The sequence below is a fragment of the Gopherus evgoodei genome, chromosome 19 (assembly GCF_007399415.2).
Source record: "Gopherus evgoodei ecotype Sinaloan lineage chromosome 19, rGopEvg1_v1.p, whole genome shotgun sequence".
NCBI lineage: Eukaryota > Metazoa > Chordata > Testudines > Testudinidae > Gopherus > Gopherus evgoodei.
Genome location: NC_044340.1, coordinates 4,475,578 through 4,502,237, shown reverse-complemented (window position 1 = coordinate 4,502,237; position 26,660 = coordinate 4,475,578). Strand labels below are relative to the sequence as shown.

General features: G+C 52.8%; 1 protein-coding gene across 2 annotated transcripts in view; it reads right to left on the bottom strand.

Annotated features, from left to right (window-relative positions):
* Positions 1–18,000, bottom strand: part of ROBO4 (roundabout guidance receptor 4) — an 82,934-nt gene extending 64,934 nt beyond the window's left edge. The window contains exon 1 of one of the 2 annotated variants that reach the window (XM_030538445.1): positions 17,659–18,000. In XM_030538445.1, the coding sequence (XP_030394305.1) occupies positions 17,659–17,836 (178 nt within the window). In that variant the 5' untranslated portion in view covers positions 17,837–18,000. Of the gene's footprint in view, positions 1–3,241; positions 3,727–17,658 lie in introns of those variants that run through there. The other variant, XM_030538448.1, reaches the window with a different exon arrangement.
* Positions 18,001–26,660: the final 8,660 nt, after the last annotated feature.

The following is a 26,660-nucleotide window of genomic DNA, read 5'->3' as shown; positions in this document are numbered from 1 at the left end:
TATAAAATCAGGACATCTGGTCACCCTATCCCGGAGACACTGTTGAGGCTTCTTATCTAGCATCAGGTAGAGCTGCAAAACCCCAGAGGCCTCAGCCCAGGTGAGAAGGGTTGATGCTGTGGTGCTGGGTGATGCCAAGACTCAGACTCAGACTCAGACTCAGAATCTAGGACTGGAAGGGCCTCGAGAGGTCATCGAGTCCAGTCCCCTGCCCTCATGGCAGGACCAAATACTGTCTAGACCATCCCTGATAGATATTTATTTAACCTACTCTTAAATATCTCCAGCGATGGAGATTCCACAACTTCCCTAGGCAATCTATTCCAGTGTTTAACTACCCTGACAGTTAGGAACTTTTTCCTAATGTCCAACCTAAATCTCCCTTGCTGCAGTTTAAGCCCACTGCTTCTTGTTCTACCATTGGAGGCCAAGGTGAACAAGTTTTCTCCCTCCTCCTGATGACACCCTTTTAGATATCTGAAAACTGCTATCAGGTCCCCTCTCAGTCTTCTCTTTTCCAAACTAAACAAACCCAATTCCTTCAGCCTTCCTTCATAGGTCATGTTCTCAAGACCTTTAATCATTCTTGTTGCTCTTCTCTGGACCCTCTCCAATTTCTCCACATCTTTCTTGAAATGCGGTGCCCAGAACTGGACACAATACTCCAGTTGAGGCCTAACCAGCGCAGAGTAAAGCGGAAGAATGACTTCTCGTGTCTTGTTTACAACACACCTGTTAATGCATCCCAGAATCATGTTTGCTTTTTTTGCAACAGTATCACACTGTTGACTCATATTAAGCTTGTGGTCCACTATGACCCCTAGATCTCTTTCTGCCATACTCCTTCCTAGACAGTCTCTTCCCATTCTGTATGTGTGAAACTGATTGTTCCTTCCTAAGTGGAGCACAGAGAGCAGGGAACTGCTAGGGGATCAAAGAAATGGAAGCGTGCCCCACAGTTAGAGGGGAAGAAGGCTGGGCCAGTGCTTTGGGGACTAGCCTGCCATAGAGACAACCGAAATCAACTCCCTGCTCCCCTCAGGCTTCCTGTGTGACTCTAGGCCCTCCTCTTCCTCAGCCCAAACAAACAGAAACTTCTGTCCCGAGCAGAGCTCTGCTCTGGACCTATAAAGAAAGAAGTGCCAGAGCCTCCATGGAGTCCTCTCAGGAGTTTGCTAGTGATTTCCCCCTGGAAGACATTCAGGTACTCCAGTGATGGGTAGCAGGACAAAACCCTAACACAGAGAGCAAGCTAGTTCACCTGGGTAACAGGGGTTCACATCACTGCCCGAGATCATGGGGGTTGTGTGCATAAATACAGCCAAATCTATCCAGCACTCCAATCCCATGACAATGGGGCCATGCCAGTACCAGAGACATGGAATCTGATCCTGCCACTAACATGTGAGCGTTCCTTCCTTATAGGACTAGGGTTGTTGGCACTTTTCCAATTGCTGTTAACTGGCCCCCAAAGTCCCCCACCACCTCTTCCTCCCCAGGTCCCTCCCTTGCTCCACCTCTTCCCCCAGGCCCCACCCCCCCGTCACTCACTCCTCTCCCCTTCCCCTCATTGCTTGACTCCCTCTGCTCTGGGGCTTGGACAGGAGCTGCTGCAGCCCGACAAAGAGCCTGCCTGCAGGTAGGAGGTGGCCTTGTCTGAGCAGGGACTGGCACAGGTTAATGACCTGGCGCCTGCCCCCGTCCTGCGGTAACCGGACTTTTGGTGTCCGGTCAGTACATCTGACTGGACATTGCCAGGTCCCCTTTTCAACTGGCCTTTCTGGTCGAAACCTGGCAACCTTAAACAGCACCTGGACACTGAAGCCAAAAACCGAACTGTCCGGGTAAAACTCAGATGGGTGACACCACTACAAGGCCTGGTGTCCCAGGGACTGTCTTAAGAGTAGGGAGCTTGGCATGAGCAAGTGTGGCAGGAGTAGAACCAGGAGCATGAGACAAATGGCTGACCCGGCAGAAGGTGAAATGTTATGTTTGTTATTGCATTCTGCTGCAGAACATGAGCAGGCTGCTATATGCACCAGGGCTGGTCTGAGTGTGTTCACTGCATGGCGTGGGATTCAGTAGAACCCCACCACACCGGCAATGGGTGACGAGGAGACCACCAGAATTAAAAGATTGGGAAGCACTTGCCTTATACGAGGTGCTGGCACTACATGGGCAGAGTTAAGGGTATCGGATTCAGCATTTCCACGTTGTTGTACGTTTGAGTATTTGCATGTCTGTGTCTGTGTAACATTAACTCTGAATTTCCTCCTTTTCAGCTGTTTAGGTTATTTTAAAACACACCAATGCTGCATTCTGCTTTCTTTCCTTTCTCGCTCCTGATTCCTGTTTACAGCCCTAACGGCAGGAAACGAAGGCGCTTTTGTCTGGGAATTACTCTCCATTCTGTAGAGTAGCTGCAGGGTCCGACCCCTGGAGTGAATGGTCAGGGACACCAGCGGGAGCTTGGCCATTGGGAACGTTTCGAGCCCGTGTGAAAGAGGATAATTTGCAGTGACTCAAAGCTGCATTGTCCCTATTCAGAGTTCCAGAACCGCTCTATCTAAGTGTTTCCAATGCTTCCGTCACCCGCCTGTGAAGGGACAAAAAGCAGCTTTGCCACCTCTGTGAGCAGAGACTGATCCGGCTGGTGGGTCTGTGCCGACCCCAGGCAGACACGGCTGCACCACAGCTCAGCGCTCAGGGCACTGCACTGCCAGCATTGGCACCTGAGCTGAACACAGAGCAATGCAGGTAGAGAAAAGCAGCCTCTGACCTCGAGGCACTCGCAGTTTGAGATGCACAAAAGAAAAGGAAAGACAACAGCTCCATCCCAAGGAATCAGCGTTTCCCTGGTTGGTCTGCTCTGGTGTTCGGCTGATGGGCCAGACCCAGGAGCTGTGCTACATGGGAAAGAAGAGCCAATAAAATGGGTTCAAGACAACCCCAGCCTGGAAGCCTGTCCTTCCACGGCCACTGCACATTGCCCGGCTCTCTTCTGCCGATCTCAGGGGAAAGGCAATTCCAAGCAGTAGCAAGTAACTCGCCAAAAGCAGTATGAGCACTTGCTCCTCCAAGGACACCAGCAGACGTTCTAAGGCAGGGCGTTCCCGTCTTACCCGCAGTCAGTGCGGAGAAGGAAAGTTAACAGGCTGTCCCTGCCTGCCCCGGTCAGCCCTGCTGGCTCTAACCCGCCACAAGGACAGTGCCAGGGGCCTGGCCCTGGGAACAAACTCACCTTCCAGCTGCAGCAAGGCTGCGCCCAGCAGTAGCCCCTGCAGTGCAATCCAGGCTGCTGCCATGCTCTCCCAGTCGCTGGGACGGTCGGTGCAGATGGACTCGAGGCAAAGGGTGAACCTATCCACTCGCCCCTAAGCTGCTGCGCTGCACGTGGGCCTGGGGCGCTGTAGCTCCCACCAGTTTGTCCCCCACACACCTCAGAAGGCTCCTCTCCCTGCCGGGTGTATGCTGGTGCCTGTTTGCTGAGTGGAGGGGAGTGTGTGTGAACTCCGCTTTGTTGCCTGCAACTTCAGTTTGAAAACAGGGCTGCTTAATGAGCCCTCCTCAGAGCGCAGGCAGGAGGGGGCAAGCACAAACCTTCCTGTTTCCTGCTGCATGGCAGGAGAGCTGGGATCCGCCCCTGCCAAGCCAGTGTCGCAGACAAACAAGCCCCTTGCCAAAGGAATTTGCTTTTTCTAATTCCTTGAACGATAACTAGCTGCCCACCCCCAGCCCCAGGCCCAGGCCCGGTTGTATTTACAGCCCATGTCCTGTGCTGTGTCCTTGTCTAAACGAGCGGGTGCAAAATGAGAGTAGGTTTCTTCTCTGCTCCCCCCTTCCCCGGATCCCTGGTCAGCCAGACTAACCAAGCAGGAGCATTTGCTGCACTCCAGACAGACAGAGAGACAGATAGACATTTACCAGTGTGCCAGTCCCAGGCTGGGACCACTTTTTACCATAGCGTCGAGCTTTACGCATAGGCAGTTCTGTAGCATCCCATTCCCTGATACAGGGTATAGTGTTGCCCAGCAGTTAGATCACAGACTCACACCTTAGGAGGTGTAGGCTGTTGTCTTGGCTCTGTCACACATTTGCTGCTCCAGGCTGTTGTCTCGGCTCTGTCACAAGTGTGCTGCTCCAGCACTGACCTACCACACCTGGAGAGCTTCCTCATGAATGCTGGTGAAGTGCTTTGAGATCCTCGGCTGGAAAATGCTACAGAAGGCAGTGCCGAAGTGCAAATCAGGGCTAGAAGGAGGCAAAGGGCTGGATGGGCCAATGGTGCTGGTGCTGAGCCAATGTCGGTGCATGCCTCATTGTGGCTAGCCCTGGACTGCCCCAGGTCCCAGTCCCATGGCGTGTCCAGGGACCATTCCCTATCCAGAGAGCCATGGCCATCCAGCTGTGCAGAGACTGGTCTCGGAGCACCCACAGAGCTTGGAGCACTGCTGCTTTCTGGCAGTTTTGACACATCAGACACAGGGATCCCGTTGGGTCGAACCAAACCCGAATTTTTTTTTAAATGTGGACAAACTGGAAGCACCGTTGTTTTGTTTTGGGCATTTTTAACAAAAGCAAAGGAATTAAGGGCTAGAGTCACAGACCTGGAGGGGGGCAAGGAGGTGGTGGTCCTGTGCCCCCTGACACTCTTGAGTCCAGTGGTTAGAGAACTCCCCACGCTGGTATCCCCAGTCTAGACAGGGACTTGAGCCCAGTTCTGCCCCCTGCTGGGTGAGTAGCCTCTCACCTTCGCTTGTTGACGCTGTTCCATGTGGCATCAAATCCTTGCCCAGGCCTTGGGCCGGAGAGAGATACTGAGAATGACTCTGTAGCCCAGCGGGCGGGGCACTCAGCTGGGGGTGAGGGAGAGAAGCCTGGGCTTCAGTTCCTGCTCCCTTGAATACTGAATTGTTATACAAAGTGAAGCAGCTTCAACAGGACAGCCTGAGAGTGACCACCCGCCAGTAGTCCATAGCTGGTGCTTAGCACTGCTCCAGAGGGGGGGTCTCAACACGGGTGCATTACCCACTGGCTAAGGGCCACGGAAGGGAATGGGACCGGAATCCCCTTGGGAATCCAGTCCAAAGCCCCAAGACACTTCACTTGGGAACAATTGAAACCCCACACATCCCAAAACCAGGAGTCCAGTCCACAAAGCGTGAGACTGGCTTCCAATCCGGAGATTCTGAAAAATAATACACTGCAGGGTGGGGGTGGAGCTTTGCTTTCTGGGGTCCAAGCATGGAGGTTGCACTCGGACCACATTTTTCCACATCTCTCCAGTCCCAGAGGCTGGAACCAGGCTCCTTTTTTCTATGAAAACCGAGATTTATTCTCCTGGTTCCAGGCGAGGGGACTTCAAGAAAAAGCCCAAGTATCACGAGACTTGAGATAAAATTGCAAGAGTTGGTGACGCCTTGAATTGACTAGAAGTTGCTTGGCTCTTGCCCCAGCCAGGACGGCGCATCGAAGCCCCGCGCTGTAATGTGGCCCCACCCACCCTAGTTCCACAGGTGTTTAGTGCAGGGCAGAGGCAGGTAGATGCTGTGGTGCCCGCAGGCGGTGTCTGCACTTGATTTTGCACCATTTCCACTTGGAGGCAGGCTGGCCCCAGACCTTCCAACCAGTGTCAGTGAACCCTATGTGACACCGAACAAGGTAAAATATCGGAGGCTGCTGGCGTTTTTCTAAGCCAGTGCCCTTCTTCCCCCCACTGCTGCCCTCAGCAGAGCTGCACCAGTGCTAGTGACGATGGGAGACTGGAGGGAAAGAGGCAAGTGCAGACAAGGCCCCGAGTGCACAGAGCGGCACTGGGATGTTTGGCCAGTCCCTGCAAAGGGAAACACTCCACTCAGAGCACACGCAGCACTCCTGCTGCAGAACCAGACTGCGCAGAGAGCACCTGCGCCGAGCGCACTGGAGACTGGGTCACAACACGGGGGCAGGAAGGATGGGAGGAGTTTGCACCATCCCATTTTAAATAGTTACTACCGAGGTTCGATCCCAAGGACTATTCCTATCGTTCACCCCATGGCAGGACTTGGCAGGGAGCTGGGGCTCACAATAGCAGGACGTTCCAGAGCAGGCAGGAAGTGCTGCAATGAATGTAAACAGAATATGCTTAAGGAGAACACGGCTGCCTAGCAGGAGAGGTGCTGGGGCAGCTCTAGCGAGCCCTGGTTTGGTTCTCAGACGCTCTCTCACTCCCTAGCACCCTGCTCTCAGCCTCTAGCAGGTGGCAACTCTCGAACAGTCAGGGGGTCCCTCACATGGCTTCAGAAATCCACCCCCCCTCCTGGCCAGGGCATGAGCTTGTGATGCAGGATCCTGCAGGGAGGGACCAGAGGGGAGGGACTGGGTGAGTGTGTGCATCAGCGAGGTACATGTTGGGGAGACAGTAAACCCTTGTCGTTTGTCACCTGCCCCTAGCAGAGTCTGAGCCATCATTGGCAGCTCTGGGGAGGGCAATCGGAGACTGCTGTGCAGTGTGCACCTGCTCTGAGCATGACACTTAATACACCCCCCCCCTGCACTAGCTTCCCAATTGGGGCAGAGGCGGTCGACATTTTTGGCAGCAAAGTCCATTGTAACTGCAGCCTGAGAGACGCTGGTTGCTGGTGAATGACAACAGCGTTGTCAGAGGTGTGTTAACTGGCCATCAGACAAGACAGAGCGGTGCAGGGAAACATGGCCCTGATTACAAGGAGTTTGTTTAGAAGCAAGAGAATCCTTTATAGAAGTGATCCACCCCAGAACACGGCAGCAGCCGCAGTCTGACTGGGGCAATTCGAAAGAGGGTAATGGGCTTTGGGGAGATGCTCCCCTAACACCTGCTCTCAATTTGGTCCATAAGAGGCAAGGGTCAGTGCAAGGAGGCTGCATTTGCAGCACGGTGCAGTTGCAAATGAATGGAAAGAAGCAGCATGTGCAATTGGAAAGAAGTTTTCATACAAAAGTGGGGCCCTAGTCTGAGAATAACACCCAAGTCTGCTACGTGCGTGTGCAAGTGCCACACACACTGTAGCAGGGAGCGGGGACTGTACTTGCATCTCTTTGCTCATTAACACAGACCTCCTGTCCTGCCTGGGCCGTTGGGTGTGTAATGTCTGTGTCTCTCACAGCTCCTGCTCCCCTCGAGGTCTGCATCCACTGAAAGAACCTCCAAGCTTCTCCTAGATGCTCTGTGATCTGGGTGGGGCAAGCCTGGTGCACGTTCCTCTTGCTCTGTAGGAACTTGACCTTCTGCCATGTCATTGGCAGGTGATTTACCTGGGCTGAGCAATGTATTCTGTGGCCTCTCTGCAGTGATCATGACATCAGATGTGCAGAACTTCCAGCCTCGGCGAGGAAGATTGTGGCTTATGAGCAACATGGGCCCCAATTTGGCAGCTGACCTCAGTTGAACTTGAACTCCTGACTCTGGAAGGCTGGGCCGTCTCCTCCAGACATGCCATTTCCTCCAGCTGCTCCCTGGCACTCAGCGCCATGCCTGAGCTGTGCTGATCCCTTTAACCTGAACACACCCAGCAGGTGCAGCTGGGTGCTCCTCACCCCCCTGTTCTGTAGCATGGTGTTTGTACACACCCCATGGCAGTCTGACACTGCACAGCTCACTCCTATAACAGGCCTTATCCAGCATGAGAATGACCCTCCCAGCTCTGACAACCCCTCGCACCCCCAAACCCCAACACCCCCCCAACAACCTATATTGGCACCCTCTTCAACCCCCAAATCCTGACACTAACCCACCCCCCATTTTACCCCCCAACCCTGACACCAAAACCCCTTCTACCCCCAGACGCCGACCAACCAAACCACAAACCCAAACAAACCCTGAAAATCCATGGTAAGAAAATACATTCATAACGGTGAGCTAACAATATTTAACCTCCCCCCTCTCCAGCAGAGATTTCACCCCAAAAAGGAAGAAGTGCCGCAAACTCTATGAAGTTCATTAGGAACTTTGCTGTTGTTCTTGATTTGACATGGAAGCTGGCAGAATAAAGCCCTGCGATAGACCTGAAGACGAGCTCTGCATGGCTCAAAAACTTGTCTCTCTCACCAATGGAAGTTGGTACAATAAAAGCTATTCCCTCACCCACCTTGTCTCTCTAATATCCTGGGACCCAGACGGCTACAACAACACTGCATATGACAGGCCGCCGGATGGCCAGATCAGACAAAGGCAGAACAAGAGCCAATGCCTGGAAACTGGAGTCAGCCAAGTTCAACCGGGAAATAAGACCCCCTGGCTACCAGTGAGGGGAATCCCCAGATTGCAAGGGATGTGGGGACTTCCCTCACCGGGGAATGCTCTGTTCTGACCAGTCCGAGCCATGAGGTTGGTGCAGGGATCTTGGGGTGAAGTTCTTGTGATGCAGTAGGGACGGTCTGCATGGGGGATGGGAGAGCAGAGGATGACTTTAGGTGAGGAACAGTACCTAAGCCTGTAACCTGAGCCAGGAAGCGGGGTGGGGGGAGTCAACACCTTTGCCGGGAAGCTGGACAAAGGAAGAGAGCCTGCTGGAGAGGTTTTTGGTTTCAGTTTTGGGCTGGCTGGGAGGAGACAGGGAACCCCAAGTCTGGGGTCTAAGATCCTTGCCCCCAAGAGGGCCCTGACTGAGGGATCCTGGTTGTACCTACAAGCCCTGCTTGGGACTGTGTTCCTGTCGTCTAATAAACCTTCTGTTTTACTTATTGGCTGAGAGTCACGGTGAATTGCAGGAAGTGGGGGGCGCAGGGCCCTGACTCCCCCACTCTCCCTGACAGTTCTGTGCTGGCAGGTCAGCCTGGGTGATCAGCCGAGAGCTCGCCGCATCTCCACGATCTGCCGCGGAGGTCCTTGCAGGGGGATGGGCGGGAAGCGGCACTAATTGCTATAAAGGGCAAAATGATTTTTTCACCCTCTCAAGATCCCGGACTGGCTGAGAGGATTGGGGGGAAACCCCAAAGCTCAGCTGTGGGCAGAAAGATGCTGGCTTCCCTAGGACTCAAGCAGAGACTAGGACACTGCTGGGCTGGGGTCACGGGGCGGCAGGGACTTGCCCAGGGGCATGTGGGGAATCGGTGGCAGCATTTGTATATTTGGGTTTCTGCATTGATCAAAGTGTGGCCCAGGGCTCCCAGTGCCCTGAGAGAAACCTGCTCACCCCATGGTGTTCCGCCCCCCACAGAAAGGAGCTGCCCATTGGCACCACAGCAATGGGACCACTACAAGGAGTCCTTCAAGGCTCTGCAATGGCTGGTGGGCTGTGCAGCCAAGGGCTGGGGGTGCTCCACAGGTGGGGGCACTGTCACTGCGAATGGGGCACAGGGCAAGGGAGGAGAGACGAGCTTTCCTCTGGTCTTATTCTCCTGTTTTCTGGCGTGTTCAGGACCTCCCACTCCCTCACCCTACATGACAGGTGGTCCTCCTTGGAGCTTCCTTTGAGAGAGGATGGATCATCACACTGCAGAGGTCTGCACGGCTTCATGTCAGGGGCCGAGTCTGGGGCCGCAGGCGTGGGAGCTGCTGGCTCTTCCTGGGGAGGGGGAGGAGGGATGTGATGGGAAAGGCCAGGATTGTCAGATGACTCAACGTTTCCAGCTCTCATTGTGTTTGATCCGGCCCACTGTTGCCATTAGATGGTCTGCTGAGCGTGGCTCAGCAGATCAAGGCTGGGACAGGAAGTGTCCCTGTCGCCTCTCCATCCTGGGGTTGCTGGGGAGCAGCGGTGGGACCGGCAGCTGCAGGCAGGATTTTTATATCTGGTAAAGGCTGGGGGGAGGGAAGAACCCCCCACCTGGACCTGTCACAAAACTGAAGCTGCAGGGAGACCCCCCACTGGATACAGAACAGAGGCTGTTGGGGGGAGCCCCCACCCAGCACAGAAGCGAGGCCACAATAGGGTCCAATCTGGAACAGAACCCCCTAATCCACTGCCCCACACACATCCAGCACCGTGACGCCACAACCTCTGTTGCTCCCTCACCCAAATACCAGTAACCCCTGTACTCAAATCCATACTGAGACTCGATCCCCTGCTCCCAGCCCTATTGTGTCCCTCTCCAGAGCCATTGTGTGCCCCCTGCTACTTAGCCAGGAAGGGCCAAGGCTGAGCTGTGTTGGGCCTATGAGGGTGTGAGGGGGATGTCAGGGCCTGAAAATCAGGGGATTAGCTTACAAATCATGAGACTATACACTCCGAACAACACTGGCTCTCATCCTTCACCTTCTGGGGCCTGCGCTGTTGGGGGATAGAGCAGGTTCAGGACCAACTTATTCTTTGCAAAGGACACAGAGATTCTCACGCCTCTTGGAGCTAGGGGTCCTGGGCTGCGAAGTTACAGCAGCAGCTGCTCAGTGGGCTCCCAGCTAGGCCAGCCTGTGGGCACACTTGGCTTGCCTGCCCGCTGCGCTGTACAGGTGTGAAAGTGCCACACGTCCTGGGCAGAGCCACATGCGCTGCTGACTCCCTCCAGGAAAGGAGCTGGAGCAGAGCCCAGAACCTGCAGCAGCAGTACGGGGTCAGGTCACTTCTCCTGGTCAGCTAGAGGATGCGGGCAGATGGGCCAGCCCCACCCTCATACCCTGAGTGGTTAGGGGGAGGGCACAGAGGGCAGTTGGGTCTTACCCAGAGCTGCCAGCCTGCTCCCCAGCTGAGGAGGGGAATGGCAGAGTGGGAGCTCTACCCTGCCTGCATGGGGACAAGGATGGACCGCTGGCCGCCTGGTCAGCTCTGGTGGAAGGGCAGGGCTGGCAGAGGGCCACGTGGCTTGAGCCGAGAGCCCAGCCTGCTGCTGCAGGGAGCAAGCCCAATGCAGCCTGGTCCTGGTCCTGGTCCTGGTCCTGGGAGTGGGGGGCATGAGCCCAGGGAGCATGACCACAACCAGACTGGGAGAGCACCCCCAGTCCTCAGGAGGGAGCCCTGACCAGCTTGGCCATGCAGGGACAGACCCTGGCATTGCAGCAGGGCCTCTGGACTTGCACTGCACCCAAGCCCCAGTGACACTGCATGGGTCAGGAGGTGCCTCTGTGAGGACTAAGGGCAGAGGCTGGGGTGGGTGAGTGGAGGTTGGGCTGGTGGTGGCTGTGTCAGGTGAGACACGGCTGCTGTGCACACTGACGGGTCAGGGATGCAGTACATTGTCCTGCCTCCCCTCAGGCTGTGTAGGGGAACCAAGCAACAGGGCCTGGTGGGAGGCCAGTGGAGGCCAAGCTCCCCCACCCTCCAAGCTTAGAACCTCCCTGAGTCTGCACTGAAATACCCCGGCTCCTGTCCCAGCCACTCTAAGTCTGCCTCCTCCCCCTGCCTTCCAGGGAAAGAGCCACAACTCAACTCACTAGGCTCCTGGGGGCACTGGCTGGGACAAGACCTGGCATGGGACTGCCCTGCCAAACTGGCACTGCTAACAGGCATAGCAGTAAGGGCGCTGGCTCCCTTCCCAGCTGAGAGACACGCACACACACACATACCTCCCACCTTCCTCCATGCTCCCCAGCCAGATCACACTTTGTTTGTCATGGCAGCAGGGTCTGAATGAATCCTTCCCTGACAGTAAGCTGGGTGTATTTATGTAAATACATAACTGCTCCTGCTCTGATTATATATTCAACTTTGGCGGGTGTTGGGTACAAATCACCTTGGTACTGAATGCAGGGGTAGTGAAATATGGTTACTAATGTTGTAATCTTTGTAGGAATACAGGAAAGCAGGACTGTGCTTAACCTGTCCCAAATGAGGGGGCCACTCTCAGCTGAAAGAACACTGTTAAGCTAGGGACTTGATTGTCAGAGCCCTATGACAAGAAAAAGGGGGGGGGGAAACAGATATCTCCAATCAGAAGGCTGTACATCCTTAAGGGTCCTCCCCACTGTTCAAAGAATAAAACTAAATAGGTTTCATTTATTAATTGTTAAATGCCCCAGCAGAGCTGAAATCAGTTGTGGTAGGACTGTGTTTCTACCCTACCTGCTAAGAATTAAAAATCAGTGAGAGCTGAAATCACTTGAGATGGGGCAGTGTTTCTGCCCAGACTGCAAAGATCTGAAAATTACTAAGAGACTGATGTGCAGAGGGGCAGGAGGCAGCCGAAGGTGTCTGACAGTCAGCTGATGAACGAGTGGCTGGTGTGATAGAGAGGTGTGATGAGTGAGCGGTGCAGGGTGGCTGGCAGAGAGGCGTGGTGAGGGAGTGCCCAAGCAGCAGAGCGAGTAAGGTACGTCTTTATCCCACCCAGAATCACAGAATGGTTTTAACACAGTTACACACAGATGCCACAAAAGGCACAGAATTAAGGTAGCCAAGCCAACTGCTCCAAAGTCAGGAACTGCCAGAAGGAAGGTCACCTGAGCAACCTGACTCAGACCCTTGTTCTTATATACCCAATCTGTAGTGACATCAGCACATGCCAGCTTTTCCAGAGGACCCCTCCCCATCACTGCCCAGGCTGGGCAGTGCTCGCTGAACCAGGCAGCTGGTCCCCTTCCTTATTTACTGCCCACTGTTCAGACCCCGGTCTGAAGGCAGGGGAATCCTTTGCTCCTGGGTCTCACTATGGTACTCATCACTGGAGCATCGGAGTACGTCCCAAACATTAATTTACTCCTCTTCCCAACTGTAAGGATAAGGCCTTCGTCTGCAGCCAGATTAAAAGAGCAGTCGAGCAGCAGCCATTAGCTGAGAAGCAGGCAGTCACATCCTCACATTCCATCTAAATTACATTAAAACAATGTAATATCAGGCTGTTAAGAAGGAGACCCTGTCCTAATGGCACCCACTATCACCAGATAAAGAAACAGATCTGAAGATGGTTAAAGAAAACTTAGTTTGGTAGCATCCTGTCTGTCAAGAAATCACTTATCAATAGTTGCGGTTGTGAAATCCTCATTTCTTTATTGTCTTGTCATTATGGTCCCCACTTTCCTATTGTTTATCTGTATGGTCTCTGTCCGGTTCTTTGATTGTTCAATGCCCTGTCCCACTGCCATGCATCAGAGTATGCAAACATGGTCACTGTGAGATATGAGCTCCTTAGGGAGGGACTGGCTTCATTTGTGTCTTCCCCAGGGCTGAGCACGTGGTCAGAAGTAAGAACTCACACCTGACCAATAGTCATAGGAATAAATAGTAAAGAACCTAGTTCCTCAGTGTGGGTCTCAGATGGCATCCGGAGACCATGTCCCATTGAGAGTCATGGGGACCTGTGCTTCTAAGTCCCACAACCCTTTCTGAGGATCCTGCTGTGAAGGACTCTGCCCTCTTGCATAGACGATGAGTCAGTAAACTCTCCCCTCTGAAACTCCACTTTGTGTTGAGTGTCACACCGAGATGCCCAGTCGCTAAAGTCTCTCATGCACGCACAGTCAGAAATCCTGCTGGAGGAACATCCCATAAGGATGTGTTCTCAGCACACCCAGCCCCAAACAACCAAGTACCGCTACAGCTGCAAGCCAAGAAGTCACAAAAGAAAAGCTGACAGCGCTTCACACACACAGCAGAGTCTTTCCTTTTGTTGCCAGCCAGCCAGGCTCCCCATACCTTTACATACAGACAGAGAGGATTATTCCAATGGTAGGCGCTCACTGCATGAACAGACCCGACTCTGCGTAGCCCTCCTTACTTACAAAAATCAGCCACGAGTATAAAGCACGTCTCCCAGTTACTGGTGATAACAATAAAGATGCTATTTAATCTCGGCCAGTTACACTGATGCATAATAATAGAAAATAAGGCAGGTGAAACTTAAATTCTTAGAGAGGTATTTCTTATCTAGGAAATATGGGGCTGGTAAGAAGAAGTCGGTGTGATGGGTTCCTCCTGGGGTGTCACCTGGAATTGGGGCACCATTGAGCTCAGTGACTCACCAGCCTGGGCTCCCTAACAGCACTGTACTGCTGACACAATCTGCAGACCACTCTGGGTCCTACACTCCCACCAGCAGTCACACAGGCAAGGACACACCCAGCTGCAGTTACATGCAGGTTCTGACCAGCCAGTGCATAAACCAAACATTACAGAGGCTACAGCCAAGATACCCCCAGCTTCCCAGCCTTGTATCCCAGAGCTCTACCATCCTCCTCTGGTGAAAAACCCAACCAGTATGAATTTATTACTCAGTTTGTCCCTCCCTCAATGTGGAGAGGAATATGCGCACTTGTGTTAACCAAGCTGAGATTTTTCCCCAGACACTTCACTCAGAGGCACACTGGTTTAGATAAAACAAAAAATCCCCCAGTTTATTAACTACAAGAAGATAGATTTTAAGTGATTATAAGGGACAGCAAACAGATCAAAGCAGATACCTAGCAAATAAACAAACTACAAACTAAGCCTAAAATAGTAGAAAGATTGGATATGGATTAGCAAATTCTCACCCCGGCTGATGATACGAGCAATCCAACAGGTTTCCATACACAGGCTAGACATCCTTTTAGCCTGAGACCATCACTTCCCCCAGTTCAGTCTTTGTTTCTCAGATGTTTCCAGGGGTGTCCTTGTGTGGGGAGTGAGGCCCCCAGATGATGTCACACCCCACCTAATATAGCTTTACTATATGCCGGGAACCCTTTGTTCCAAATTCAGTTCACAGCTCAGTTTGAGGAAAAATGCAGGTACCCAAAATGGAGTTCAATATCGTGTGGTCTGATCACATGCTCTTGCTGACTCATAGCAGCCATGACTTACAGGCTGGCTGAAACATTTACAGGAAGACTAAATCCTTTCATAGTCCATTGTCTTTGCTGATGGGCCATCAGCACTGTCTAGCTTCTTCATTGTTTACCTGAAAGGCTACCTGTGGGTGTTACTCAGAGTAAGCATATTTGGAATACAGATACATAGTAAATATTTATAACTTCAGATACAAAAAGGGTACATGCATACAAATAGGATAATCATATTTAGCAAATCATAACTTTTTCAGTGACACCTCACATGACCCATTGGGTACAAAATGCATCATAATTATGTCATAATTACATCATAATCATACAACTATGAAGACTATGGGCTGCAGTGGCACAGTCAGTATCTATAAACACAAGAAGTTCATTAACTTTCTTATACAACCAGAATGATGTAGGGATCCTAAAATCCTGGACTCACATGTGTTGTCCTTCCTCCCGTGCGTAGGGCTTGGAAAGGGTTTCATTCCAGGATTCATCCACAATCAGGTGCAAAGTGTTAACAAGAGCTGTAAGCTTTAAGTCACCCTCTGTGAGCACATTCCTATTGCAAGGGACTGTCTCTCCGCATGCAGGACATGACAAACACCTCACTGCCTTTGGTCTACCCGGATCCTTCCAGGCGGGGCAGCATGCTCCAGGAATGGGGGGCAAGAGAATAGCTGGCTGTGATCCAGCTTCAGACTAACGAGATGGAGCTGCTGGAGTCAGAGCAGCCCATGCGGCCTTTAAGACTCTTGATTTTCATGCACGATGCACTAAAGTGATTCTGGAGAAGGCAGCTGCCATTAAGAGCAGAATGCTAGGTGGTATTGTGCTGCTCAGCCCCTAGGTGGTGCAGTGTATAAAATACTGACTAAGGGAATCTCCAGTGAGCACCTCTGGTGCGCCTCTGGGAAGGGTATTCTGTAGTCAGTCTGTATCTGCTACTCCTGCAGTACTGTATCTGCTACTGTAGCCCTGCAACCTACCATGTACAAGGTGTACATGACAGGTCCCAGATCTCAAACCAAACACGCACAGTCTCTGGGTTTAAACCTGGTGCTAGGAATGTCTATGAGCAGAGCTGGTGACTCCAAAGCACCAGCGTGTGTGGCCAGGTCACCTCCTGGCACGGGACATGTTCCTTTCCTTTGCCAAACCCTATCCCTAAAGGAAGGAAGCCCATTACCACAATGGACAAGAACTGGTGCCCCCTGCTCTCCTGTCTGCGTAGCGCAGGCATGTGTGATAGGCCTTTGATGTCACATACCAGGCAATGCAGGGCAAGGAGGGCCATGCAGCCGCAGCCTGGAGTGTTGATATTTAGAGGCCACAGGAACAGGTGTCTGAGAAATGGTCTAGGGAGTACCTCAGACATGCAGCAAGGCAAACAGTGCTGTGCTGTTGTATTACACCTGCAGTGTGACTCAGACACAGGCTTTGGGGTGGCAGAAGTCGGCTTTTCCAGTCTGCAGAAAAAAGATATTACACCAGGGTGCTCGAGTGGTTGGCTGATTTACCCTGCTGGGTGCACACTGTGGGCGCACGGTGCACAACATCTGTGTGAAAGCCAGGCTGGGTGGCAGCATTTGTGCACACGTCCCAGAGGAAAACGTTCCTGCGTTCTGTCCAACACCAATGTTTTCTCCTGCTGTTAGTTTCTGAGGGCATAAAGCAGTGGTCTCAAACTTCTGTATTGGTGACCCCTTTTGCACAGCAAGCCTCTGAGCATGACCCCTCCTTATAAATTAAAAACACATTTTTTGTATTTACCACTATTATAAATGCTGGAGGTGAAGTGGTGATTGGGATGGAGGCTGGCAGCTCGCATCCCCCATGTAATAACCTCGCAACCCCCTGAGGGGTCATGACCCCTGGCTTGAGAACCCCTCGTGTAAAGGATCAGTGTGAGCCCCCTGGAAGTTCTTGGGGTTTGGGTCACAAGTACAGCTCTGAAATCAGATGATCTGAGCTTTGGGGATCAGTTTTGAAAGCCACAAAGAATAAAGAGAAGGCCCTGGCTGGTCACTGACTTTCAGGACAGAGATTGACCGAGGCAATGGTTAATGACTGGTCAGTATAAACAGAAAGGACTTCCTCCGCTCTGACTGCCTCATTCTCTTCTAACGTGGCCTGGTAATTACAACTCTCTTCTCCAGCTGTCCCCCAGACCCCGGTCATTAGTTTGATCACCATTTTACTGGAAAGTGTCAGGCTCTTGAAACTTTGCTGAGAAAGTGCACTGATTCACCTACCTGGCTTTTATCCGAAGAGCTACTTGGAAACAACGGAAAGAGACACAGTATCTATGAGGACTGGAGGGGGCGGCAGTGGGAACACCAATGGGGTCAACATAGCCTCAAGGACAAACATGATTAAATCCCCCTAAAAACACCTCTGTGGTGCCCACCAGTTCTGAGTTCCTCCCCCTCTGAGCTATTCCTTCCCTTGCATTTCCCAGTATGTCCTATCTCCTAGCTTGTAAGATCTTTGGGGCAGGGACTGTCTCTTTATCATGAATGGCTCTGAGCACTAGTATCTAACCAAGAATAAATAATAATAAACAAGCAGCTTTTCTCCCTATGCTTGGAGAATCCAGCGCTGCAACACCAGTTCTCCCAGTGCAGTCACTACTCCTACCCCCATCACCAGTCCTCACCCCAATCATTGCTCCGACCCACCACGATCACCCAGACCTCCCTCTCTGTCACTTCAGCCATTGCTTGTGCATATAGGCTGAGACAAGCTTTTACAAGGAGGTAAATATTTGGAGTCTCTTTCACCAGCCTCTAAATCCCTGGGGTGCAGCATCCTCTCAGCCGAACAATTCCCCAGAGGTGAGAAGAAGTAAAAGAACCATCCCGCAGCCTGGTGGCTCTTCCCACATGCGCTGCAGTGACAACAGCCACTTGGGGGCAGCCAGGTGTTTGTGGGGCACGCTGCTCCACGGGCTGCCTGCCTCTAGTCAAGCCGGCTGTGGGACTAGGAGTCTGGTGAAAGGTGCTTACCTCGCAGCCGGTGCCGGTGCCTGCGCTGGTGGTGCTGGAGCTGTCTCGTCTGCCTGTTGGGCCCCTGCAGGCCCCTCCTCCCCTGTCCCTCTGGCCAGGTGCAGCGACACTGGCACACCTGGGATCCCCAGCTCCAGGGGAGGGAAGCCAAGCCCAGCAGGAGGAGTGCCGAGAGCATCTCAAGGAGAAACACTCCCAGCCAGATCCTGGCTCCGAGAAGCAACTTCCCACAAGAAGTTCTTTCCAGTCAAAGGATCCACAGGCGAGGCTCCTGCTCCCGCCCTGCCTGCACGGCTCTCCCCTCTGCCTGGCTCCAGCCCCTCGGCTGGGGAAAGTATTGGGAATTTGTTATGAAGCATGTTTTTCAGCTGCTTTTGTACTTTTTTTCCTCCTTTTTTTCCCCCCTCTTCTTCTTTTTGAAGTTGTGGACAATGGGGGAGGAAGGCATGTAGGCCCCATGCTGTGAGGGGGCTGCGTGGCGCCACAGGGGCTGCTTTCTCTGCACCATCTGTGACATCAGAACAGCAAGGGGGGGCAGCACCACCAGGAGTTGGGCGCAATATTGTGCAGAACTAAATTAACTGATCAGTGGAGAAAAAGGGCAAACAGCGTCTTTGTGGTTCCTTCTCAGCACCAGCCATCTCTGCCTTTAACCTCTTTCTCTGCCGTGTCTGCGCTCTGAGCCGGCCCAGCGAGACTGGCTCCATAAAGGAATGCCCCCCGCTTTAGAAAAGGCTGTTTTCAAACAAAATTGACCGTCCCCTGATAGATTTAACCGCTTGTCGGCTGCTCCTTTGTCAAACTGGTGTGAGACGGTGCAGCTCGGAGGGGGCCTGCGACATGTTCATTTGTCACAAGGAGACAGGCACTTTAAATGGTTACAATCACAGTTATTGCACTGGCTCCAATTATTTCATCATTCCACTGCTGAAAATCATGGGGGCTTCTTTTGTTCTTATGGTTCAATCCAGTTTTTCTCCAGCCCAGTTTCCCTTTCCCCTTGTTTTCTGGGACTTTTTATTCACTCAGACAGATTTAGCAAACATAATTCAATGAAAGATTTGTACCAAGTTAGCTCCTGTGCAAAGCCATCTATCTTCCCAGCTCCATCTAGCTCCTCCCCGCCCAGCCATCCGCCCACCCAGAATGCAGATGCCCAACAAGGAGAGCTCTCTCCTCCAGGCGCCTGCCTGCCCCCAGTGAGCAGAGCCATCAGCACCCTGCCTCAACTCCAAAGGCAGAGCCGTGTCACCTCATCTCTGTGGCTAAGCGCCTTGAGGGCTGACCCCAAACTTGAAAGTGCCCAAAGCGTGGGGCTGTTGGACAGCACAACTCCGGCACGGCCTACGCACAGACAAGGGCCTGTCAGAAGCTTCCTTCCCCACTGCCCAGTTGTGGGTTTGGTTTGGGCCCATCGTGACACAACTGGAGCTGGCCCAACAACGCACAGAAGGAGTCAGCCTGGTTGACAAATATCTGCTGTGAGTTCAGTGCACTCCTGTAGATTCATAGCTGACAAGGCCAGAAGGGCCCATCCTGACCATCCAGTCTGACCCCCTGCATAGCCCAGATCAGAGACATCTTCTCCCCGCTGCGCCCCAGGGACTCCTGCCTCCAGCCCAGTACTTGTGGGTGGGACACCTCATCTCGAGCTAAAGATTTCTGGAGATGGAGCCTTAGCCACATTGCTGGGTAAGCTGTTCCAGTCACAAATTTCCCTCGCTGTGAAACACTTATTTCCAGTTTGAATTTGTCCAGCATCGGCAACCAGAGTCATCTGCTCTTAGAAATCTCCTCCCCGCGTAGGCACTTGTAGACCCCGACCAAGGCACATCTTAGTCTTCCCGTTGTTAAGCTAAATAGACTGACCCCTTCAATCTCTCTATCAGGCATCCATTCCTGTGGTGGTTCTGTGAATCCTATCCAATTTACCAATATCCTTTGGCTGGGGGGATGCCATTTCAGTAATGGCCTCACTAGTGCCCAATACAGAGCTAAGCCCCAGCTCCCTCCTGCTGCTTGATTTCCCTTTTATACGTCCCTGGGTCACATCAGCGCCTTTTGTCACAGTACTGCACTGGAAAATTGTGCTCCGCCGATTATCAGCAACGACCTCAAGGTCCTTTTCAGTCATTGTCTTTGGTACTCAGCAAAAGTCAGAGTCTCACAAACTTTAGCCTCCGTGTGAGTGGGACGGTGTTGCTATTTCCTCCCCTGCTTAAGAAGTGTCGGTAGTCCGGTCAGAGAGCAGACACAGTACTAAGTGACTAGCCACACGCTACAAATTATGAAGAGGAACTTGCTGGAGTGAATGGCGGCTACAGTTGTCCACAGGAATGACTTGGTGAATACTTATGAGTAACGAAGAGGCTCCTAGAGACCAGGAGCAGGACATGAACAGACAAAAATGATTTATACAAATGGAATAATTCCACCGGATCTAATTACAGCAATGTCTGTGGGGTGCATGAGATTGTGCAATGCAAAGTCTTCCTGTGATTTGCAGGGGAAGGCTAAGTTGTGGTGGCTGCTGGAAAATCCCCGCCTGACCTTACAGCAGACTTATGGCCTGAAAAGGAATGCTATAAAAATGGTATCATAGGTTCCACTTGGGCCTTGTCTCTAGGTGTCTCCACACCTGTCACAAGGCTGCTTTTCGAACTGCCTGCCCTGCAGACTCGAAGCTGAAGCAGGAGCTGAAAGTCAAACTGTGTTCTTTCTGAGGCTTAGTCTAACTAGAAAGGCTTTGCCAGTTTAGCTACACAGGTCCATCCACACTGGCAAACCCCCACATCCACGCCACCTCCATGGCTATCCGTGTTGGCTAACAGTGAGCTGGCAAATAACCGACAATACACTGCAACAGTTAGGGAGTACATAAAGATCATGGCAAATCCCACACTACTGCCCCACCCTGGCTGAGAACGGCCCTCTTGCCATCAAGAAAACCCATCTGGTCTCGTGCCCCAGCCCTCCTTGCAGAAGAGAAGGACATTCACAGAAGATGGTCTGAAGCCTGGACAGCTGCCAATGCACCAAACAAAAATCTAATCAATGACCCAGCTATGCAAGTGCCAGGCTTTCCTCCCCACAGCACATATGGACAGCTCTAACCCCTGCATGCTTACTCTGTAGAGGGAAGGTGAAGGAATTGCTGAATGATGACTATGGTGTGGTGCAAACTATTGGACACATCACAGATGACTACCCAATCCATGTTCATCCTGGAGGTGTTGCAGCCATTCACATGGCTACCCTCTGCTCTTGATAAGAGACCTTAAGATCTAACTGGAGCCACTCTATTGCTTTTACTGTTCCACTATTGCATATGAAAGAAGATGACAGGCAAATTCTTCTAATGCAGGCAGAGCTTAATTATAGAATATCAGGGTTAGAAGGAACTGCTGCTCAAAGCAGGACCCATCCCCAGACAGATTTTTGCCCCACATCCCTAAATGTCCCCTTCAAGGACTGAGCTCACAACCCTGGGTTTAGCAGGCCAATGCTCAAACCACTGAGCTATCCCTCTCCCCCAAAACTTATACTGGTAAGACCACTTGTGCTGGTATAGCTTATACCACTTCCCCAAAGGGATATACTGTAACAATGTCACAGAGCCACAGGATCGGTGCCATGCCCCAGCTTTTCAGTAGTGTCTTGGAGAAACCACTGCCATGGGGCAGCCCCCCTAAGGAGCCCAAATCATCCTTCAGGGCAGGCCACACTGCCTCACCACCTCTTAGGCTCCAGCACTCCATCTTCACACTGCGAGCTCTACCCAGCACATCCAATGGAGACAGGCTTCTGGCAGAGACTCGTATACACTTCAGGGACTAGTGCACCTCAGCCAGTATCTGCAGTGACACCCGAGCAGCGTTTTCCAGACACAACTGGGTTTAGTAGCTGACTGGCATACAGCATAGTCCAGTCTGGTCACACCAGAGCAAGTCACCAGCCCAGCTGTAGCAAACTCCATGTTGATTGTAGAAGGACTTGGCCTTTGCATGGCTCTTCCTTCCTGTCTGTTGCATGCTCCACCCCTGCCTGTTGTAGTAATGCTGGGGCTTTCAGCACTAAGGGTGTGACAGCTCGGCAACGGGAGAGACTCCCCACCCTTTGCCCTATTTGCAGAGGTAATCCGCTGGCCGACTCACCACCTCCATAGAAGTCATCCCCTTGTTCTTTTGAGTGCCCTGAAACCTTGTCCTAACAGGTCTGGAGTCAGTTCCGATTTAAGCAGCAATGCCACTTTAAATTGCTCATAATCCCTGCACTCTGAGCCGTCCATTTCGCTGTAGGCCTCACAGCTTTGCCCCAATAAGGGGGTGAGAAAATGGAGGGAATCTGATTCAAGTCACAAGGCTTTTCAAAGGCGGGGAGACAGACAGCAATATCTCCCCCTCCTTTAACTGGGCAACAGCTTAGCATCTCTGCCATCTGCGGAGTTAGCATGCCATGTCCAGCCACTGCTTACTGGGTTCCCCAGATCTCTGACTCCTCATATGCTCAAGGGCCAGATCCTGCTTTGTCTGTAAGTCTTGCTCTGGTGCTGTGCCGCCTTGGGCTGGTGTTCTCTAGCACAGCCAGCAGCTTCTCCTTGTGCTGTTGGGGCTCTCCCACTCATGGTCAATCATGCCTCTGTCACTCCAGCTTTGCTCTCTTTAGCTGCAGCTTTTCCCACTGCAGACACAGGGAGCTGTGACTGGATGAGGCCTAGTCACTGCATATGCTCCTGACATCCTCCTGCACACCTCCCTCTGGCACCTCATTGCAGCCTTGCCATCCCTGTTGGTCCATTCTGACCTGTGTCTTATGGGGCACCCTGTAATACGGCAGAGCAATCACTGGCACAGTGCCTCCTGCTTGTTGCTCTGGGAATTAGCTCTTCCAGCTTCTGAGTGCCTCCTGCTGGCCGTGTCTCCCTTGCTGCCGCCTGCTTCTCCTTTTTCTCCACCACACTTTAGTTTAGGCCTCGCGTCCCTCCCAGCCTGTGGTGCCCCTGTGCTCAGGCACTGCCCCCAGCAGTAACTCATACTCTGGGATCCTCCCCTCCCCGAGGAAACTCAATTCTCTAACGCCCATCTTGCCTCAGTGATCAACTGCTAGTCTTCATCTATCCCTTTTCCTCAGGGGCAAACTGCAGTTTGAAGTGGCCATTGATCATTTGCAAAGGGGTTTGGACCTGCTGCCTCTTCCTGGCCTGGCTGCACCACTGCAGCCTCAGTACCACCACAGGCCCTTTTAGCACAACCTCAGCCTGGGGACTTGCCTGGCCAGAGTTCCCCAACTCTGCCTGTCCTTCCCCAGCACTGCTCTATTTGAGATACCCTTCTCTGACCAGCAGCCAGGTCCTTCCCACTCCACCCCTGGAGTGAGACTCCCCTTGCCTAGCTTCCAGCCCTTTTATCAGGGCCAGCTGGACCCTAATTGGGTGTGGGCACACCTGTAGCTGCCTACCCAATCAGCCTCCCTCAGCTGCTTTCAGCCCCAGCCCTCTCCAGGGGCTGGCTTTCAACCCTTTCCGAGCCAGAGAGGGATGACCACCCCGCTATACACCCACATGTCCTGCATGAGAGCAGAGACCCACTCCCAGCTCCTGGTCCACTTTGCCTTTGGACAGCTTCATGCAGCAAAGCTCTATCCTCTTCAGCTCTGCAGAGTTTAGCTTCCTTTCCCTGGACAGCTCCCCTAGCTCCTCTTCCCTGAGGTGTTCACAACTCACCATCTCTGTCAGCTCCTGTTCTCTTCCCCCAAAGAGCCCAGGACATTTTTCTCTTGTGTTTCTTTCTACAATACTTGTTTCTACTGCTGTCGTCCCTTGCTGGAACTTCACCACTTCCCTGTTCCACACGTACTGCCACCAAGATGTCACCATTACCGGACTTGCTGCACCTCTGGCTGAGTGTATCCCCGCGATGTTGGGCATCCTGCCCTCACCTCTCCCAGGACAGAATGCTACAGCTCTCTCACCCTTGGCATGGGCCCTGAGCTACTGCATCCTTGGTATCTACCAGGCTTCCCCAGCAGGGCTGACGGGGGTCGGTACCAGGGGCACTGGAACAAGGGGGCCAGGGCCCCATCACTTTTGAAGTGGGAAGGCTGTGCCCTTCCACTTGTTAGCAGCTATAAGGGTGAGTGACAGAGAAAGGGGGCAGAGAGAAGTGAATCGGGGCACCGGGTCTTGGGAGGAAGAGATGGAATGAGGGCAGGGCCTCAGGGATAAGGGGCTGCTTGAGGGTGTGGCCTCAGGGAGAAGGATCAGCATGGGCACTGGGCCATGGTATGGGCACCGGTGCCCCACCCATACACTTTTAGGGAGCTTCAATCACCCAATGTCAGCACTGCGGTGCTTTTCTCCAGAAGTCTGTGACCAGTGGTGAGTACAGTGACCAGGCAGCCGTCTCACACCAAAGCTGTGTGTAGATTATGGTTTGGAACAAAGCATTCAGAAGAAAGGATTGTCAAAGCACCCAGTCCACACATAGCTCTCATCCCTAGAGTTCTGCTGCTTCCTGACAGTGATCTTGGCAATACCAGCTTCTCTAGCCACCCCAGCGAGTGCCTGTGTCAATCTGGACAGCTCCCCTGCAACTGCCTCTTCCCTGAGGAGAGTCTCTTTCACCCAGCCACAGTGACTTGGCAATTGGATTTTCAAGCTTTGGGCCTTGCTTGTCAAAAACCAGCTTGGTACTGAGCCAGACTTCTCTGAGCCAGTGGCTCTGCCATCGTCCCATAACAACCCCCCAGTGTTTGCTGAGGGGTGGCTTATTTTGAGCTATTCTACTTCCTTTCTGCTGGTTTTCCTTACATCCATTACTGAACTAAACCAAGGTATCCCCATGGTAACATCCTGGTTACTGGGCGACACACAGAACTCTCAAATTATTTCAGAGCAGCAACACCCCCCACCCCAATCCATCACACTATGCACACAAGTAAAACAGAAGTAGGGGCCTGGAAGAGCCGGTATGGCTGGTCACTAAGGGGTTAAAGGAAGGTGTCAATCAGCAAAGTCATGATTAATATGGAGTCTCTTGGAGTCACACACACGGGAGGCTGCCTTGGTTGTTGATTCCCAGGAAGGAGCCAACTTTCCAGAGGCCCCCCTCTTGTGTTGCTTCAGTTTCCCATAGTTAGCATGTCCCATTGCCTGGCCATCCAGGGCAGGCTAGGTTCCCCAAGGGGACAATCGGTACATTGGGCAGCTCCCAGGAGCTGAGAGCTCCAGTTCCCTCCTTTGACACTGTACACCCATAAATCACCATGGGATGGAGTGACACTAACGCTGGTTGGCAAATTTCAGCAAAACCCATTTCTTGTTCATTTTTGTCTGAATGTTCATTTCCCTCGCTGAAAATCGCCAGTTGTGAGCAGGCACTTCCCCCACAAATCTTCACTTCACCAGAAACCCCATTTGCCACTGACAAATGCCAATGACAACATTTTGACCAGCCCTAACTGACACCATGTGATTCAGCCTGAGTGCGGGGCCGTGCAGCTCCGCATTGGCCCAGGAGCAGAGCTGGGGCATCATAGGGCCTTGGAGCATCTGACATTGGGCCCAGCTTCCCCTCTGCTCCATGGGGCAAATACACTACACTAGCCTTTCTCCTGGTCAAGCTCCCATCCACCTCCACGCCTGCTGCGCTGTGCTGCACTGGCCAGTGCAAGGACTAGGCAGAGGGGCCTTAGCCTGCTTCCCCACACATCCCGCCCGCACAGGCCGCTGTTCCTCCTGCACACAACCTGCGATGCAGGTGGCCAGTACAGGGCAGGAAGGTGGCGCCTGAGTGAATGCTCTGAACTCAGTGAAAAACTGTTCTGAGCTGAGAACATTTTACACTCAATTTGCACTGGTGTAAATGCACAAGGTGCAGGGCAATGGAGAATCACGCCCTTTGTGTCAGCAGCTTGTACAGGGAAGTTGCTGTGCAAAGGGCTTTGTGCACATTAAGGTTTCTAGGTTAGACAGCTGTGAAGGAGAACACGGCAGTAATGGAACATTCTGAAAGTCATGGGGCCTGGTGTCTTCCATCAGTGTGACGCACACAACTGCAGATAGACAGCACGTGCAGGTATGCACACAGCTCAGTATGTGCTACACACATCCAGCACATGCAGGTATGCGGTCTGTCTGCCTGTCCTGGCTCATCTCTGTGTGTTGCTGTCTGTAACCCGGCTCATCGCTGTGCTATAGCTCCTTCTAGTCGAGGATCTCCCAACACTCACAGGCCCTGGTCATTCTCATGCTACAGTGGGGAAGTTGAGCCCTGGAGAGGCTGAGTGACATGCCCAAGTTCTCACAGGGAGTAAGCAGCTGAGCCAGGAATTGAACCTGAGGCCTGATTGCCAGATCTACCCACTAGGCACACCCTCACTCCCCCCTCTGTGACTGACACAAAGGACTGTGCATTGATCTGTTACCCATAACCTCCAATGAGGGCTGGAGGCTGTACAGGCCTTTGTGCCCCACCCCCGTCTGGTGCTGGCAGCAGAAGGGGCTCCCTCCCCATCTGATCACTTCTCAGCCCAGCTGCCGCGTGCCTGGGAGCACGTCCACCCCTGCTTTCACCTGTGAACCAGCACAGTGGGGGCTGTGTAGACACACTCCTGCCTGGCAGGCAGGTAGCCCCACATAGCTCCAAGCAGCAGGGGCCTTTATAATCTGGGGTTGACCTTTAAATTGGTCCCTAATCATCCCACTGGGAGGACAGGGCTTTCGGATGCCTCCCAAGGAGAGGCCATTTGCCCGGAGCCACAGGCCTTTGTTGGCCCGGTGTGCACGCTGACAGCTCGCAAGGGAAGGGGAGCGCAGCAATGGCAGCTGGCTGGGAAAGCCCCCCCATCCACTCCCTCCCTGCAGGTGAGCGCGTTGGAGGACGCCTTTCTTCCCCACGGAGCGTATTGTTTCCCTTGGCAAAAGCGATGTGCTGTTCCCATGGCAATCGGTGGGCCAGCCCCAGCCTCCGGCCCATTCACCTCCCCGCTGACAAGCCTGCGCC